The sequence below is a fragment of the Zootoca vivipara genome, chromosome 4 (genome assembly GCF_963506605.1).
Source record: "Zootoca vivipara chromosome 4, rZooViv1.1, whole genome shotgun sequence".
NCBI lineage: Eukaryota > Metazoa > Chordata > Lepidosauria > Squamata > Lacertidae > Zootoca > Zootoca vivipara.
Genome location: NC_083279.1, coordinates 35,417,151 through 35,437,532, shown reverse-complemented (window position 1 = coordinate 35,437,532; position 20,382 = coordinate 35,417,151). Strand labels below are relative to the sequence as shown.

Below are 20,382 nucleotides of genomic sequence, written 5' to 3'. Positions count from 1 at the left end.
AATACAGATATGTGTGAATGTAACCCAGCGACTTATTGTTAAGCCATAGTTTAATAAACCATAGTTTAGTTTCCTGTGAGAGCCAGACCACTGATTCATTTAAGAATTGAGCACCATCTGGTTAGCATTGATGATCAACATTGCATGTTATGCATACTTACTTCTTTCTGGCCTCTTCATATTGCCAGCTCAATTTTATTTTGTCAGCACGTCTTTTGTCATCAAATCCAAACTTCTAAAAGGCAAGACAAATGACAGAATTAGCTTTGCATTAGAAAATAGTAATACTGTGTGGAGAAATGTAACTTCAACATCAACACTTAACCAGGAGTGCCTACTGGGATAGTGCAGGGCAGTGGCAAAGTCAGGGCTGCACAGCAGCGCCAATGGAACCAATTCAACACTCTTGCATGGCACCCAACTTTAACATTGTCACCCTGTACCAATCAGCAAAACAGCAGTGACCCACTGTACCAGCCACTTCTGTCCCAAATCTAGTCCAAAACTATTTTGAAGCTATTATCATTTTGTTCTTGATACAGTATCTTGGATCCCAAGTATATGTAAATGGCTATAGTTATTTACTATATCTAATCTAGGACCCTGAATTCATGCTAAACTATGTTTAAAATACCATATAAACTTTTAGCAAAATACAGTTTGCTACAGAATGACATTTTCTTTATAAAATAGAAACACAGAGTGCAAACCTATGCCAATGTACATTGCTTCTCAATACCTCATTCTCACTAATTTCCATTAAATTAATGACTACACAGGCAACTGTTAGACTTCATATTTAATTGTTTTGTTTGAGGTTCTAGACCTTTCTCAAGTAAAGATTGTTTTTGTGATTGATTCAAAATTCTATGAGCACAAAGGGAATTTAATTCTTACATAATATGATTGCTTCTTAAATCAAGCAATTCAGCTATTATACATACCATGCTGGAGAGAGTTGCCCATTCCTGCAACAAAGAAAAAAATTATAGACAGAAAATATACTTTGGAACAAACACAGAAAAATGGTAGAAATTACATATGATTTGTAGAGTGAAAAAAATGTATGAAAGGTTTAAATAGCTAATGCAAATCTCAACCAGAAAAATAGATTCTAGTTTAATGCCTTAATAAAAATGCAATGTGTTAAGAGATTTCTTCAATTTAGTTGGATTTGCTAAACAGTCCCACTAACCTATAAAGTGGACATCAACAGCATAGTTTAGAAAAGTGCCATATTATTATATTATATTATATTATATTATATTATATTATATTAATTGAACTCCATTCTTTTGCTTAAATAAAAGGTAAAAAGCCCATAATGCAATTATATGCATTGTGTGTTTTGATTAAATCCTCTTTTGAACTGAATTGGGAAAATATATTTAAACGCTGTCACTATGCAGTACAACAAAAGTTACTGCTTTTTCATAACAAACATATTTAAATAAAAATATTTGCATACCTCTCCAATGATATCAGTTTGAGAACAAGCATCAGAGTAGTGTTGAGGTAAACTGGAGTCACTAAGTGGGCTAGAATTATGATGAAGATCCTGCAGAGATTCTGTAATACAACAGCTATTCCTGAATCCATCTGTCAGCTTGGCCAGACTCTTTAAAAAAGAACATTAAGGAAAGCATCTTATAAAAAGAATCTATTTGTAATTTAATCATCCTTTTTAAAACAAGTCACTAATAGCCCATGGATTTCTGTTACTAGTTTATGACAGGAAAGATAATCATATAGAATGGAATCATGACTTGCATAGAAAGCTTTTTTAAATGAGCTTATCTATACAAAAATAAAAGTTTAACATGATGCATATAGCAACATGAAAACATTGTAAAATGCATGTAGTCTAGACAGACTTAAAAAATAGCTAGTATTAAGTAGTCCTCAAGACTGTGTACATGAGGAGCTTTAATTCTGAGTAATATATAAGGAACAATTTTGTTACGTTGGAAATATCTGTAAATATCTGTGTTACTTTACATAACTCAGATCTTAGCTTGAAGCAGCTGTCATCCAGGAGGGCAGATCAGAATGGCAGGTGGTAGTGTTCAACAGATACCTTAGTAGAACACTACCACTATTTGTTGGAAAAGCCAACATTTTCTTTCAGTATCTCCTAGGGAAAGCATTTCAGCCTCCCCCAAATGGTCTGACAATTGGGAAGGTGTTTTCATATTGTAAATTAAGTTTCACTTGTAGTGGGGAGTTCTCTGACTGAGTATTTCTCCCCTCCCATTATGTTCAGACACCTTGTCACGTCAAGAAAACAGAAGGGATTATTCATTAAACAATTCTGTCAGTTATCCCAAAGATGATTTCACTGGAAATCCAGTCTAAGCAGCTAGTGAAAAGCTCCCTACACAATATAAATCCAACATTTAGCAAAGTATCACTTACAGATCAGTTTAGCTACATCCATTTATTTCAGCTCTCTAGCTTTTCCTTTTTTAAAAAACTATAATAATATAAAATTTCCAAAATAAAATCTCATACGCTAACAATTTGAGTATATAGAAGTCTCAATTCCTGAGCAGACCATAAAAACAAATTCTCAAGCAATTTGAATTCTTCTTTAAAGTTTCCTTACAAAAATGATATTTTTGCACATCAATGACATCATTTTAGTCATCATACCCTATTTAGGCCTGACTAACTCTTCCTGTCCTTTTACCTATATACGGACCAACTGTCAACAAATTTTCCATCAGCTAAGTTTTCCAACACCTACACAAAAATGAGTCATGCTCATCTAATCCAAGATCATCACCTAAAACGGGCATGTTAAGGTAAGTATTTCCTTCTTCTGGAAATAACCCCATCCCTGGCCATTTAAATTTTCTTTGAAGGCAACCTTGAGCGTTTTAATGGAAAATAGATGCATAAATAAATGACTTCCCATTGTGTCAAGTGATACTAGGTGTGATTGTTGCAAAATATAGGGCTGAGAAAAGCCAGTGGTGTATTTTGGGATTCTACTAAAAGTCTGGGCACCTTTCCTCCTGGATGTTTTTTTGCTTCATGATAACTGGACCTTGTCTGGCTGTGAGGAACATGTGTGATCTCAATGTTGGTGTGTGCTTCAAATTACTAAAATGTACCACCACCACCCCCCATTTAACTTCCATATACTGTACAATCACTGAAGAACAGGAGTCAGTTGAAGAGGAAACACTGATGTGATTAATCTTACAATACTTTACAAGGAAATGGAACAAACTATGGACATTTCATATTTCAAAACACGGTAAATCCTTAAATGGCAAAAATGAGAAACACGTTCCACAAAATATGTTACTGACCAACTATGTATGCACGAAGTAGTGTTCTGACTTGGTATAAATTCCCAGTCTTGTATAAGACAACAAATGTCATTATTAAGTAACTGACAGCTTCTTACCTGCATCAAGTCTTGCCTCTCTCTCTCACCCATACAAATAGCCTTCCTGATGCTTCGAAGCTCATTCATTATTGCTTGGGCTTCATCCAATTTGTAATTCATATGGGCATTTGACATCTTACGGTCAATCCTGTTAGACAAACAAGTAGCAGAAAAGTTACCCATTTCTGGTAATATACAAACCAAAATCAATCTTAATGCTCTAGGTGGGGAGGGGGGACTGGCCCTCTAGATAATGGCCAAAGAACAGAGAAAAAAGGGGAGTGTTCCTAGAGGGAACAATTCAGGAGGAGCTGTTTCCCAAATTAAACACTGTGTGTTCATTGTAACATTCTCACAGGAAATGTTACAATTATTTGGAGAATTGTTGGTAAGCACAAACATCAGCAAAGTACTATTATGAACAACATTCATATCTTTACTATCTACACCAGCAAGAATTAGGGCAAAACACCTCATCCTACTTCATTTGAACTCACTCTTGTAGTGTCTCTACGCCTCTCTCTTTGTACTGTAGTTCTTGCTTCATCTGCGTTAATTCCCGCTTCAACCTAGAAAGCTAGAGACCAAAAAAAAAAAAGAGTCAAGAGAATAGTATGCACTGGAAACATACTACTGCGGCTGCAATGGTTCTCTTGGTGGTACTTTCTCCATTTCACTGGTTAAAGTGGGTTTCTAAATCCTAGTTTATTGGGATACCATTAATCAGAACTTGGTCCAGAAGTAATGGCTAATTGCAGTTTCCTTCTTCACTTTCACAAAGGTAAGAGAAAAGCAAGTGAACACAGCTCATGCACATCCTAGCTTACAGTGCAATCCTAACCAGGTCCACTCAGCAGTAAGTCCTACTGAATACAATGGCGCTTACTCCTAGGTAAGTGGAGATAGGATTGCCACCTTATTAAGGCAGGAATTGATTTTAGAAAGGCAGCCATATTGGGCTACAGACATACCAACCAAATATTCCAGGTTGTTCAAGCATAAAGCAAAGTAACTGAGGACAAGAATTGTGCATTGCATGTCATTTTATCTATGTCTCTGTGTCTTCAGTTCTTTGTTTTACTATATTCATAATCATGCTGTAAAAATGTTCCATGTACTTGACTCAATAGTCCCTTTAGTAGTTTATTTCTGGACAAAATCATTCACCAAATGCCACTGAAACAGTGCATCCAAGGCAATATAATAGCTTCATGCCCTCTGTTCCTGTGGCTCCCAAGTCAAATGTAAACTTTATTTGTGACATTTGTACTAATGTTTTCTAATCCCTAATTATAACATACATTCAGAAGGGGGAGAGAGAGTAGGAAAAGCTGCATCTTCTCCCCACTCTCCTTGATCACAGAGTAGGAAGATTCAATCCTGCAGGAAAGGCACTTGCAAAGGACTACCTGCAGCCAGGACAAGTGAATGAGCTGAGTGATTGGAGAATTCAATCCTGCAGGGTGCCGCTTTGCAAATGCATTCCTGATGGGGGCTGCAGTCTTCCCACCAGATATCACAACCCCTCCAAGCAGTCCAACCCAGGCCTGTCTTGACCCAACTCAGGTCAAACCTTGATCCCTCTGAATCAGCCCAATTTGGTTTGGGGTTCAGATTATGGTTAAATCCAGTGCACAGTCCTAGCTACTAAACTGCAGTGATACCATGTTTGGTCAAAGTAGGAAAGCAAATAATCAAATAACTTGTCAAGTATGGAGCAAATGGGGAGGGCCAGAGCAAGTCACTATTTTTCGGTATAACCGATTTAACAGAATTAGCAAGATAACTGGGGTAGTTATGGTCTATTACATGGTGCTAAAGAAATTTCTACGTCTATAACTATGTGTTTATTTTGCTATAATTTTACCACTATAAATAGTAAAGAACTTAGGAAAATGCCAACTGATCTCAGGAAGACTTCTTTAAAAGTTAGCTTTTTCTATGTATACTATATATACACACAGAATAAATACCCCTGATTAAGTTTTGTTTTTAGGACTGGTCACATAAAAAATAGCTAACTCAAATGCATCCACCCTTTAAAAAGATATATTTCATCATCTAGAGTTTTTGGAAAGTTGATAACCATTCTCTTAATATAGGTGAATAAAAAGAACTTGCAATTTAGGAACATGTTTGTAGTGCTTAACATTGCTTTGGAATAGCTATGATATATCATGTCAGTTTCAATCTATATTTTATTGCTTACTGTAAAGAGTTACATGCAGCCTGAAATATAAGCTCAGACACAATATACTACCTCCATTACTCAACTCAACTCAGCCCAATATGTGAGTGTATCATATTGTTAATGGCAGCCAGAACATATTCCATTTTGCTCCATCCCAATGCCCCTAGGGCAGTGATGGCCAAACTTGGCTCTCCAGCTGTTTTTAGAGTGACTACAACTCCCATCATCCCTAGCTAACAGGACCAGTGGTCAGGGATGATTGGAATTGTAGTCCCAAAACAGCTGGAGGGCCGAGTTTGGCCATCACTGCCCTAGGGTATTACAACTCAATAAGGAGCATGCAAAGCTGCCTCATACCAAATCAGACCATTGCTCAATTCAGTAATTCTACTGCTGACTGGCAGCAGCTCTCCAGTGTTTCAGACCTAACTACCGGTAGGGATTTCCTTCTGCACAAAAGCATGCACTTTATCACTGAGGCATTGCCACTCCCTACCCTACCAATGAAAGTTTCCGACTTTAATATACGTGTGCTGCAATATAGTAACTCACAGTGGCAGCTAACAAACATATGTCTCAATAAACATGATTTTCAAAATTTAGGTAGAATTTGTGGTGTGATGATTCTGATTTTTTTAAGAGAGCATATAACCCTTAAAACAATAAAAAGTTTGGGTAGTTGCAAGGAGCTGGAGTCAAGTTTTCCACTAGAATTACTTCACTAAGGCAAAAGCTGAAATGCAAAAACACAAAGAAAGCTTATAGAGTGAAGAAGAAGAGGTGGCACTGATTATTTTCAGCATGAAGTATTAGAAAAGGGTTACTCACTCTGTCACGCCTACTTGCTATTTCTGCTTTAATCTGACATGGGTCGTATTTGGTATTGGTTGAAAATCCAGAGAATGCTGAACAAACAGAAAATGTCTTAATTTTCAAAACACTAGAAGTAGTTCATTAAGTGCATTGTAAATGCTAGGCTAATTAAATGTTTAACAGCCAGATCTTATGCTTCACTTGTTCCACTTACTCCTCTGTAGCTAAAGTGGAAACAAGTTGTCTACCTGAAGACATCAATCAGTTCAACTAATACCAATGTATACCATTAATCAGGACAAGCAATCTTATAGTCTATCCTACAAAGAAGTGGGGGGTTTAAAACACATAATTTTGTAACTTATATGTGTGGGGAGGGGGAACCTGTATTTATTTTGAGTTATGCAAAAACAGTTTAGAGGCAACAGATTTCTTATAAACTGCATTCAATGAAACCTAGTGAATTGACATTAACCATTTAACAAAATTCCCTTCAACAAGTTTTGTTTTGCTTTCAAGATCAACGCTTTCAAATACATTATTTTTACCCACCCCAACATAATCTGTTTAAGAACTATTACCAAAAAAGAAACAATTTTACATTTTTTCATCCATGTCCCTAGCATTCAATTGTTGTCGGCTGGATACAAAAGTACTAACCTAAAACATCCTATATACACTAAATACAGGGCATTGTTTATACAATGTATATAAATGTATAAATGTATATACATGACATTAAGTAATGGATGTTGACTGTCAACACAAAACATACCATAGGCATATGGTAATATCCCCTTTTGATTCATATTCTTCCTCTGGTAATACAGATTAAACAAAATGAATTATGTCTTGTACATTGTTATGTATATGTATGTATTTTTTTTCATCGTATTTTAATACTGTATCTAAGGCACTAGTTGATCATCAGAGTCCGCCCTCTACAATTCTATGATAGTCTGACAGCAAATTACATTCAAGCTTGAATTAAATTCCTATTTTGGTAATATATAGTAGTTTTTGTGTATGCACTTTTATAATGAGCAGAATTCACCACAGGCATACTACAATGTTATCGTTTGCCACAACCCACCTTAGGGATTCGCGAGGAGTACTGTGTCACTTTTTAAAAAAATCCACATTGAGAGTGCTCTGGAAAAACTTCATAAATAAAGTACAACATATGACTAGCTTTTCAATTCTGTTTTGTACATGGCTCCGCTTTATTTCTGCTATACAGTATCATATTTATTCTGTTTATAGGAAATTTTACATGGCGTGGTTGTTTTTATGTAAGCTGTGCTAAGAGATTTTTGTTATACTGAGTGATATAAATTGAATTAGTTTCTGATGAGTGGTTCAGCACTATCAGATAGAACTTATGGATTCTACTCACAAAGAAGAATTCCACTTGAACAATGGAAACTACCCTCCCTCTTCCCTGCAACATCCTCTCAAAATCTACTCCAAGAGGTTAGGAAATCCATTGGAGCCATTTTGGAGTGGGGCGGGGGGAGTGGAATGTTGCTTCTATGTTGCTGGATCCAACATTCTGAGTTTAGAGGACACAGTACTTGTAATTTTATAATATGAATGCATTTGATGTGTGTTGGAATTTATTTTTAGGACACACCATATTTTTATTGCAAAAGGCTTTAAATGATTTTGATACTGTACTTTCACATTGTTGTGACCCACCCTGGCACCTTATAGCACAGGACAAGTAGGCAATGCAAATAGTAGTAGGTAGTAGTAGTAGTAATAATAATAATAATAATAATAATAATAATAATAATAATAATAAACACATAGCAGCTTTACCACATGAATATTAAGGGAAGAAGTCACTTTGCAATGAAATCCATCTTCTAAATAGCCATATGAACTGCTCCTGAATTAACACTAAACCTGGGCTCACCCAAACAAACTAGGGAGCATGTCAATTAAAGAAATGGGCCAAGGAAACTATTTTATCTCATTGATATCTGCACACATAATTCGTATTATACGCATTTTGACTGTTCTTCTACCTGAAAAACCTTCATTGCTGGATGAACTGCAATACTTCTGTTCCTACAAATCAAACACTGCAACAGGTGTATAAAATTTGTTTTCATAGCACAAATTATAAATTTAATTTAAAGATTTAGACTGATTAATATCTCCCCTATGAGATACAACTAAGAACAGGAAGGACTGTCGCTGTCCCACCTAACAGAACAACCAATATAGTTGTTACAGTATGTATGAAAGAGGAAAGTATTTTAAACACTTTTAAGATTCTATCCAATGCCATTTGGCATATTGGTAAAATGTAATTAGCAAGCTTTTCACAACTACTTTATTCCAGTGCAAATAGTAGAATTTAGTCTTTAGAAATAAAATTAATGCAAGCCTATATTACATTCAATTGTACATGGTTCTGAAAAGAGCATATGTATGTTAAACAGCTTATTAAAATAACAATCAAGGAAAATCACCTTCTCTATTAGCATTTCCAGAAGTGAAAATTAGCATTTTACACATTTGAAATATACATATTTTAAGAAAAAGCAAGGAAGCCATTTCTGTTTAAACCTTTCTGTTACAAGCAATGTATTTTCCTGGGCTCAAGAATCAAATTAATGAAGAAAAATACAGGCCTTGGTTCTCTAATATGTATGCCAAACAAACATTAAAATATGTATTTGTAAGCTTCAATAGCTAAAGAAAATCAAGCTTTTTAAAACTACTGTGAGTTCTGAAAACTATGGGGATTTTTTTTTTAATAAAACAGAATGACTCATACTGTAAAGCATCAATTACTACTAAATTGTTTTTCCTGATTCTATTTCTGACATGTTTGGTGTCATGTACGTCTCACAAGAGATGTGTACTGCACAAAGTTTAAAACCTTTGTTAAAGAATTATAAAAGTTCTGTTAGATTTTTCAAAAGGTGTGTGCCATGAGTGATAATTTAAAATGAAAATACTACTGATCACTGAGCTGCTTTAAATTTGTAGGATTTTCTCTTTTAATTTTCACCAGGCAGAATACTCATACCCTGCACTGCTATCACACATACAAAAGGACCCTCTGGATCACAGCCCTAGTGTGAAACTTGAATTCCTGACCTTTTAGATTATGGATAAAATGTTGTTTGCCAGCACAGTTGAAGTTTAAACTTGTAATAGAAGTTTTCTCTTTATTAAATACTCTGATGCCCTAATTCACAGACACACAAGTGGGAGATCAAAACATACTAGGGTTTTTTTAGCTTAACAGCAGCACTCACCCAACAGAGCACTACCTGCTATTTAAAATCCCTAAGCGTTTAGAGAAAAAGTTGCAATGCCATTTTTGGAGGGCTGATATTAAACAAAATAAAAACGAAAGCCACACTGAAGATATAAACAATTCATTTTGCAAATATTCTCTGCCTCAACAATATACAAATCAAGCTTTTCATGCCACACAAAGTTGCATGATGCAAATTCATCACTGGATTGGATCTGGAGCAAGTTAGTTGCATTTAGTGCCTATTGAATCAATGATAGTTAAGTTAGGTATTGCTAACTTTTCACACTATTTCATGGAACCTAACATGACTTGACTGGTTTTGATCCGAACCTCTTATAATTTAAGTAGCGCCATCATATTCTGAATTCCACAGACAGGATGAACAAATAACAGCATTATATCATGTTTCTCAAATTTTCCACATGTAAGATGATTTCTTAATAAAGCTCAGAAACTTCAACTTAGCCTGCAGTGTAAAACTGGCTTGACTAAGACAGCTTTCAAAAAATAATAAATCAATGAATTATTTAAAGGCAATACTAATAAAAGCAAATGTTCCCAATAGTAGCCTTCTGAAGCAGCTTTTCTTTTTAAAAAAACAAAAACAAAAAAACCCTGCTAGATATCGTTCTACATATCTGTACACAGAATCGAGTTAGGCCCTTAATTTTTGAAGATTCTGCATGGAAACAAAATTATTAGTTTTCTGTCATAATTTTTTATTGTATTTTTACTTTTGGATCCTGCCCTTCCCTGCAAAGGGAAACCTGGATGGTTAATACAGGGGTCAGCAAACTTTTGACTCATGGTAGGCAACCTAAAGCCTGGGGGCCGAATCCGGCCCAATCGCCTTCTAAATCCGGCCCGCAGACAGTCTGGGAATCAGCGTGTTTTTACATGAGTAGAATGTGTCCTTTTATTTAAAATGCATCTCTGGGTTATTTGTGGGGCCTGCCTGGTGTTTTTACATGAGTAGAATGTGTGCTTTTATTTAAAATGCATCTCTGGGTTATTTGTGGGGCATAGGAATTCGGTCATTATTTTTTTTCAAAATATAGTCTGCCCCCCCCCAACAAGGTCTGAGAGACAGTGGACCGGCCCCCGGCTGACAAAGTTTGCTGATCCCTGGTTAAGAGATCATTGAATCAAGGAGGCGTTACTGCTGCAGTTCAGGAAGCATTTGCACATGAAGTTCTTAATCCAGCTAGGGAGAAATACATTGAAGCCCAGAATTCATATATGAACCATTTGGAGATTAAAGGTAAACTTACAGCTGGCATAAGAGCGACTGTCATCCTCACACATTTTATGCAGCTGCTGATACTCTTCTTGTGCTAGCTCAAAACGCTGCTGCTTAATTTGGTAGATTTCTTTTTTGGCATTAAGTGCTTCCTGGGCAACAATTAAATATTCCTTCAACATGCGCTCCTGCTCTCTTCTCCACTGCTCTCTTGGGTCCTCAATCTGTGTGAGTTCTGACGAGGAAAAAAAAGTGTTCCGATTTGTAAAGGGGCAAAATACATAATCATCATACACACCAATTTGCAACCTACAAAATTGGCAGGCTTCCACATCTATAATAACTTCTAATTTGAAGACAGTTATTTCTAAAATATGTAATAAAATCAACTGCCTGATTTGGATACAATGGAAAAACCACATTTTAGCAATATGTACATGAGCCTCTTCCTTGCACCTTCTCTAGCAAGTTTGCAAGAGGTCAGAAACGTCCACTCTTGTTTTCAAATAACTGCAGAAGAAATGAAGTTATACTGAGCCATGAAAGGAGATCCAAGCAGTTGTGTTTATAAAGGTTGTCAATCTTATTCCACTGTCACACCTCAGTCAAATGCAGCTACCTTATCTCAGAAACTTTACATCAAATTACACAAAGATAACCTGAGCTCATGAGAGCCATTAACATATTTCATGTTGTCAGAACTGTTTCATTATGTTTTAGCCTTACCCAATACAGTGTTCCTAAATACATTTCTATAGAAATTACTTATGTGCATTCATTTAGGCTTATGGGTGCATTAAAAAAATTAACTGCATTAGTTCCAAAGCATTTTTTTTTAAAAAAAAAATCATTTTACTTACGATTGATATGGTCCATGTAATAAACACCAATCTGTTGATCATAAACAGTTTCCCATCCTAAAGGCAGTTCATCGCCAACACAGTCAGCAAATGTCAATGGCTTCGTAATCCTAGAAATAGCATAAAAAATGGAAATGCATTCAAAGCGAAGCATTCAGCTAAGTGACACTACAGTCACCTATAGAAGTTATAGATAATTTGGGGAAAGCCTTAGAGAGCAAGGATGGGGAACCTGTGCATCTCCTGTTGATGTTGGAATCCAGCTTTCATTAGTCACAACCAACTTGGCCAATAGACGAGAATAATGGGAGTTGTTGTCCAGCAACACCAGGAAAGCCACAGGTTCCTCATTCCTGCACCAATACTTTGAACACTGAAGCTAGTACTGGTTGGATGAAGCATGTACTATTTCAAGAGGTGGATATTGGAAGATATCTTGTAGAACAAGAGAGGCAAGATTTTCTTTTTGCATTCTAAGCTTAACAGTTTAATTATTGTGGTACGTAACCCTACAGGTTTTTCCTCTAACAAAAAGGACTGTACTGAAATTCATTGCTATTACAAATTGAGCCTAGTATATGGTTTGTTTGTTTTTTGTTTTAGAAATATCAATGCACAAGAAAGTGAGTTTATTTTCTTTTATAATCTAGAAGTGAAACATTTACTGACATTAAAGATTTTTTATAAGAAATGCAATCATTTGTAAAATACCCTAATTCCACATTATCAAAAGCTACAACATACATCAACTTGAGCCTACATGCAGAGTTATATCTGTAACAATGGCTATGGACAGGTATGATTTATCAACAGTGTTCAAGCATTTTGACATCATACATCAGGGATCCCCAAACTACGGCCCAGGGGCCGGATGCGGCCCGCACAAGCCAATTGTGCGACCCCCGATGACCCCTGCCACCGCCTGCTCTTACTGGCGCGCTGCGGTGCGGTTGCCCATCTCCGGGTCGGCGGGGCAGAAATAGCTTGTGCGCACGCGCGGGCCGGAGGGCATGGGAACGCGCTCCCATACGCACGCGCACAAGCTATTTCTGGTGCCGCGCCAACCCGGAAGTGCACCAGAAATGATGTCTGCACATGCGCAGAAGCCATTTCCGGCGCCATGCCATGCCAGAAAAAGCGAGTGCGTGCACGTATGGGAGTGCGTTCCCCTGCCCTCCGCGCAATGGGCGCCGGAGGAACCGGCCTGAAGCCAGGTAAGTTTGGGGACCCCCGTCATACATTTTTGCAGGAAATGCTTGCATGTTTTACAGTTTCAAGCTAAAAGAAGACATATCTAACAACTAGAAACTTTTTACTTTTCTAATAAAAACAGCAAGAACATTTCCAATTGCATATTTTCATATTTAAAATTGACTCACATATATTGTCAAAGGCTTGGGGAGAATTAGCAAGCTTCCCTCCCACCCTGACAATTACAACAAAGGTAGGAATATTGGTTTATTTGTCATGATACCAGTCTCTGTTGCTCTACATCAGGGATGGGGGATCCAGCAACCTGCCACATGCTGGATGGTCACAGGTCCCCCATTCCTGCTCTAAACAATGATTTCAGCTCTTCCTTTCTAAGTGAGAAATCTTTCTTGAACCTACTGTTCACAAGAAAGCATTACAGTGTTTCAAAGTTCCTGCGTTATGGTAATTGATTTTACAGTATTTTGTTTTCAACTTCCCAATCATGTTTTCCCACTAACTCGGGAGTGTCTAGGATTCACCAGTACTCACGGCTGCAAGGAATACAGTACTGCCTAATTCTACCCCAGGTGCGTGGGGTGTCTGTGTATTGTTTGGTTCAGAGTCAGACTTCAAAGAAACCCAATAAGTCTCTTATAGCTTTGCCAGGTCTCCACTATGGACTAGATTTCTGCTCTTGTATTATTTGGCAAGTCACTCACTACATCTCTACCCTACTCAATACTTTACTGACTGACCTGATAAGACTCTTTCCTGTTTCCACTCTCTTTCCTTTCTCCAGTCAGCTCTCTGTTCACTGTGTTAATATTAAATTTAAAACCATGATTTCAACTTGATTTTTTTTATAAAAAAAATAAAGTTAACTACAGCTTGTTAATTTGGATGATAAGCTGTGGTTAGGCAAAAACAGGAGCAAAAGAACCCAAACCACCCTCCACAGAGGAGCACAGGGGACAATGAGATCAGGTGAGGCTCATGCAAATCATGCTGTTGGAAAACCTGTCACCTTCCATAAATTGCTGACTACAGTCCCTGCCATCTCTGTCTGCTGGCCATGGGGCTTAGGCTATTGACACCTGAGAGCCCAGCAACACCCAAAGAGTCACAAGTTCTCTGTCCGTGGTTTCGTATCGAGTTCAGACACAGCCAGCCTTCACCACACTGCTTAGCATTCCAGCTGAGCAGCAAGAAAAGCCTAAAGAATATTGCAGAATCTGCATGGAAAATCCTTTAACCAAATACAGTACTAGCAACTCAACTCTTATTCTAAATTACCAAGTCAGCACACTCACCACAAATGCTCGCTCTCATTGAGAGAATAATTGGCCCTGTGCAGAGATGCCACTGTGAGCTAATGAAGCAACCTGCAGATCTCTCTTGCACACAGACAGACAAAAGATTTGCTACATCAGTTTTAAAAAGTATTTTGAGAAGTGTTTAATTAAGAGGCTCCAGAGTGACAAGCGCGTGCAGGCTGTTTATCAAGATTATCTCTTGATAATGCCAAGAAAGGCAACAGTTTTTGACATGTCTTCACTAATAAAATTCTAACAAATACACAAAAGAATACACCTATCTTTAAAAAACAATGTGAGACTGAAGATGCATCACTATTAACACTACATTTGCTTCTGGAAGAACTAAAAGGCAAACCTTTTCTGTTATTAAGCATAGGTTACGTACTAGCTCAAATATTTAATAAGCAAATTGCCCAACAGCATTTGCATTGGATGAATTATTGGTTGCAGCACATTTACTGTCCATATAAAGGTATGCATAAATCACAATGACAAAATGTTAGGCTTCTGATTTTATAAGTCTTTGTCTGACATTTTTGAAACATTCTCTTTTGTGAACTTGGCAGCTACACTATCAGAAGAGGGAAACAAGGAGTAAAGTTATTCACAGGAAGAGCTGCTTACTGTGCAGCTACAGCCTGTCTGGCAATACATTCCAATACATTCCAGACTTAAGGGGAAAGCCAGAGTCAAGCTATGCCTCTGTTTTAGGCACAATATTGTTTTCCAAAGAATCCGGCCAGCTGTTACTACATAAATATGCATTGTTCTACCTGTACACATTATTCCACCTTCCTTCCAAAGGAGGATCTTACAATGCTAAACACATAATGGAAGCACCTGTGGCTTATTGTCTCGATCATTGTTAATGGCTTGTGATGGATCTCCACTGTTCCCAATCAACACCATCAACTTGCAACACCCACCATGTAAGCCACAATGGGGCTTCACATACGGTATGTATCTAGGCACATTCATGAATGGGACTAGTGCACATTTGTTGGTCTCCAACTAGCTGCTTTACTGAATGTGCCTACCATGAACCATGCCAGCTGAAAAAAAGCAGCTATTTATGTTGCGTACTGTATGAAATTAACATATGTTTCACTTGACACAAAGCCTATTTTTCTTTCATTTTTAACACAGTTGTAAATGTTCTTGTGTAGGCAAGTATTAAACAAAACTAGCAATGTATATCTCTATTAGAATTCCAATTTATGTAAGTAGTGCAGAACAGAACTACTTCTTCAGTATTAAGAACTTTTGACAATATTGCAGACAATGTTTGAATTATCTAATTACAGGTAGGTATCCGTGTTGGTCTGAGTCGAAACAAAATAAAAAAATTCCTTCAGTAGCACCTTAAAGTAGCACTAAGTTTTTATTTTGGTATGAGCTTTCGTGTGCATGCACACTTCACAAGATATTATCTAATGAATATTATCAGATATTATCACCCATCAGATATTATCTAATGAATTATCTAATGTTTTGGTAACAAGCATCACATACAGTTATTCCACAAATAAAGTTAACTATCTGTGATGAACAACAGGACTATAAATCATATTTTAAATATAACAATGCACACATCTTAACAGCTTGACTAGTGAGCAACACTAGTCTAGATTCTAAAGATTCAAGTTTTACTAGCTATGGATACCAAAAATAAATACTGTAAATGGTTTTATTCGGACATTAGCTACACAATGATTTTTAGTTTATTTTCTGTATACTGTACTGAATAAATAATCCAACCAAAATTAAATGTTTTAAAGCTCAAAGTTAAAAGAGAAGTTACATGTTCTTACCTTTCCCACTAAAATCAATGGAACTTCAAAATATCTAACCTTGGGCAAATTGTGTGCTTAAAATAAATCTATATAAAAGTAATCTTAGTTCTGCACCATTAAAAGTTGAATTCTAAAACATGTATTAACTATGAAAAAGAAGCCTGCCTGCAATTTTTTGTTTCAATAAAATATTCAGCTTCTTCTGCTCAGTCTGAAAATAGTCACAAGCCTAATCATCTCATACAAGTTAATAATTGTTCAACAGATGGTATGGAGTAGCACTGGGTCCATTTAAAAAAATGCGGGCTAGTAAATCTTGTAATTTGCAAAGCTGGCCTGTGAGCTCAAGAATCCCATCCTTTGGAAATCCTAGTGAACTCACTTCTGGCTTCTGAAATGGGGAGCAGGCATTATCTGTAACTATAAGGGCTCAAAACTTTAATATTGCTTTTTTTAAAGAAGGAAAATAAAAAGAAATCATAATGCCAAGTTCATCTACTTTTCTCCATTGGCAACACATGAGGGGGGGGGAAAGGTTTACTTTTCCAGCATTCTACATTATTCTTCTTAAATATATGAAAATGTTGTCAACCACTAGGAACTACATTCCTCAATGAATTATACCATCACAATAATGTATTTACATTATCACAGAGAACATTGCTGAAAATGAAATCCATTGAAAAACCTACGCTAGGGAGCATCAACACAGGTCAGTCAGTAGAGCATGAGACTTTTAACCTCTAGACTGTGGGTCTGAGCCCCATATTGGTCAAAAGACTCCTGCTTTGCAGGGAATTGGGCTAGATGACCCTGGTGATCCCTTCCAACCTTAAAATTCTATGATTCTATTATTCTAAGTGGTAATTTACGACTAACCATAATACTTCTGCAGAGAGAAGTTATTTTCATAGGATCCAATATTAGCCACAGTTCCAATCTGTTCCCCCACCGCCAGCTCTACTCTCCCCCTCAATCCAAGTATCATTAAGTTTAAAATAGATATTTCCATTTCCTCTGATTATTTCCCTTGTAGTTTCCAAACTTCAGAAATGTTTAGTCAGTATATCACCTTCCTATGTTTGTATTTTAAATAGGATCAGTACCAAGAACTCTCTTCAATAGTGATTACCAACAAACAAAATTTGTCCTTAGAAATCAGGTGCTTGTTGGCATTTTTCTGTGAGCTGTACATTGCTGGAAGAATGATAAATGAAAGAACTTAAATCTCTTTAGCGTATCCCACATAGAAGTAATTCACTGAGAATGCTCAACCTACAGAAAACTCCTTCCAGCAACTATGTAAACTGCCTACTTAATTTATATAGCTCCCCTATAGCAGAAGCCAATGTGGTATAGTGGTTAGGGCATCGGACTGGGACCCGGGAGATTCGGGTTCAACTTGCCACTCCATCAAGAAACCCACAGCCTCTTAACCTACTATGCAGGATTGTTGTAGGGATTAATTAAGGAGTGGGGTGAGCCAGGTACTCCTTGAAGAAAAGGGGGGTGGATGATACAGCAACAGCAACAGCAACAGCCACCCACCTTGAAGAAAAGGGGGGTGGATGATACTACTACTACTACAACAGCAACAGCAGCAGCAGCAACAACAACAACACCCCACCCATCTGGCTGGGTTGCCCCAGCCACTCTGGGTAGCTTCCAACACATAAAAACATAATAAAACATCAAACATTAAAAACGTCCCAATACAGGGTGGCCTTCAGCTGTCTTGGAAGTTTTGGAAGACAAAGGATAGGTCAGAGGTAAAGACAGTGTGATATTAAGATGGTGTGTGCCAATGCTAATCTTCCCAGACAACCTGGCCACATAGTAGGCCATGGCCCTGGGTCCGAGATGCAATAAATAAGCTCCTCTGCTTACCTGCTCAAGAAAGCTGGAGAGGGGCCAGCCAGGTGGAGATATCAGTCTCCAACCTGGCATCCAGAGATCTTCACGTGGTCGCAATTGGGCCTGCATCAGACACAAAACGTTCCTGGCACTTGGGGATATTTGAACACTGCAATTTGTACTTCAATTTGAACTAATGAATTTGGTAAACCATTTGATGGGTGGCATCCTAGCTTACTGTGTACCTCTCTAGAAACTGCTAGCTATAAAGCTCATGCTCTTGTTCAAGCTAGCAATGCTATCAAACAATTGAGGTGGTACAACATAGAAATAATACCCACACCCTAAAATGGCCCTTGCAAAGGTTCCATCACTGTGAGAAGATATGAAAAATTTTATGCTAACTGGAACTAAACACAAATATATTTCAGGGATACAATATTTTTTTCAGATTTGATACATTTTGTTAAGAATGGCACAGCTACAAAAACCTCACTACAGTATAGTAATCATTTTGTGACTCATTATACAGAAATCTTAAAATTGATAGTTTGACAAGGTAAATCTGCAGGTTTAGAAACATTAAATTTCTTCTTAACCAAAAGGTACAAAAGACCAGCAAATGAAATAAATACTATGCATAGCACTTTATATCAAATGTTTCATCAAGCATTATGTCATAGTCTCTTTCAAATGGTAGCAATAATATTTCAAGTTTCCATACCAAGACAAATGCATGCAAAAAAATATCCACTGAGCACACCACATCTAAAATCTGGTCAAGTACTCCTATTTGCATAATTATTTTCTGGGTGTACTAAAATTGGATGCCAGTCTGGAAGTGTTGTAACAGCTGGATATTTTAACTGGCAACACCCTTATACCAACATGTTTTTATGTCATATCAGCTATAAAATCCATAGACACAGAACATTTAGTTTCAGAATTAAAATCCTTTTGCGAAGTTTACCAATACATCATACAAAAAATATAAATTTAATACTGTTCCACTTTACCAGCTTCTCTTAACTATATGCGGCATATGCAGCTAGGAATGTTAGGTATAAAGACAGTGCCTTTTTGTCTATAACGACAGAGTTGGAGAAAGCTGTTCGTATCAAAACACCTAATTAATTGGTTGGTATGTAAGCAATTAGAAAAGGACGCTGTGATTACTAAGAGTCAGCACGGGTTTCTCAAAAACAAGTCATGCCAGACTTTTTATTAGTGGATCAGGGGAATGCTGTGGATGTGATGTATCTTAACTTCAGTAAGGCTTTCAATTAAGTCCCTCATGATATTCTTGTGTAGAAGCTGGTAAAATGTGGGCTAGACGGTGTTATTATTTGGTGCATTTGTAACTGGTTGACTGATCAAACCCTAAGAATGCTCACCAATGGTTCCTTGTCATCCTGGAAAGAAGTGACAAGTGGGCTGCCACAGGGTTCTGTCCCAGACCCAGTGTTGTTCGACATCACAAGGTCCCTGGCCCAAGCCATGCAGCTATTGTAGATAGATATCCACTAGCCTCTGGTTGTCAATAATTTTGGGTTGCTCATAGTTTGCAGCAATTCATTTATCCAGGCAGACTTACAAGCATCTGCCATCCTCAGAAGTACAAAGTGTCTTATCTGTGCAAGCTATGACTTCTGCTGATGTAGAGAATGCTTGTGATTATGCCTAGCAATAAAAAGCTTAGCTCAGGATCAAAATGCCTGCCACAACTATTTAACTACCTCACTAAAAGTACTTTTTTCCAGTGTACAAGTACACTCTAAGATAGGCGCTGAGGACCTCAAACCTAGGGGACTCTGCTCAGGCCGCACATCCTCACCTGCCTTGCCCTGCTCCCACCTTTGAATGTTTCTTCCTTGCTGGAATAAGCCATTCAACTGTGATGCCTCTTGCTTGCCTGGATGAAGAAGAGTTACGTATGTGGGGAGGAGGTGGATGTGTGTATATAGAAACCTCTGTGCAAAGGTAAAAGTCACATTCATTGCTCCTCTACTTTTGCTTCTGGTCCCACCCACCACTGGCATGCAGCCTATGAGGCTGAAAAAGGTTCCTCACCACTGCCAAGGCACCAACTGAAGGAGAAATATTTTGATTTGGAAATGGAAACAGTATGTATATAGCTGTCCGATACATGGAAAGTAGTCTGCTACTCTTCCTGAAGGAACTAGAGCAAGCATACCTTTCATTCCACAACTTATAAATGCTGTATTGGACTTTCTTTTACATATAGTACCTTTACCTGAATACCAGAAAGAACAAATCTGTCCTGCTAAAGAAAAATACAGCAAGGGGAAGGCGGGAAAACCCTCCAATATGGAATAGTGCTCTTTGTTCAATAAAAAATTAACATGAATCTACAGATAAAACACTTGCCTAGGCTCTTCTTAATAATATATTCAATTACTAAGCAATTGGTTTTGATATTCAAA

General features: G+C 37.3%; 1 protein-coding gene across 2 annotated transcripts in view; it reads right to left on the bottom strand.

Annotated features, from left to right (window-relative positions):
* WWC3 (WWC family member 3) overlaps positions 1-20,382 on the bottom strand; it is a 59,818-nt gene that overhangs the window by 29,256 nt on the left and 10,180 nt on the right. For both annotated transcript variants that reach the window (XM_060273486.1, XM_060273487.1), the window contains exons 2-9: positions 11,782-11,891; positions 10,953-11,156; positions 6,417-6,493; positions 3,895-3,974; positions 3,416-3,545; positions 1,469-1,618; positions 945-968; positions 162-235 (exon numbers count right to left, since the gene is read on the bottom strand). In XM_060273486.1, the coding sequence (XP_060129469.1) occupies positions 162-235; positions 945-968; positions 1,469-1,618; positions 3,416-3,545; positions 3,895-3,974; positions 6,417-6,493; positions 10,953-11,156; positions 11,782-11,891 (849 nt within the window). The remainder of the gene's footprint in view (positions 1-161; positions 236-944; positions 969-1,468; positions 1,619-3,415; positions 3,546-3,894; positions 3,975-6,416; positions 6,494-10,952; positions 11,157-11,781; positions 11,892-20,382) is intronic.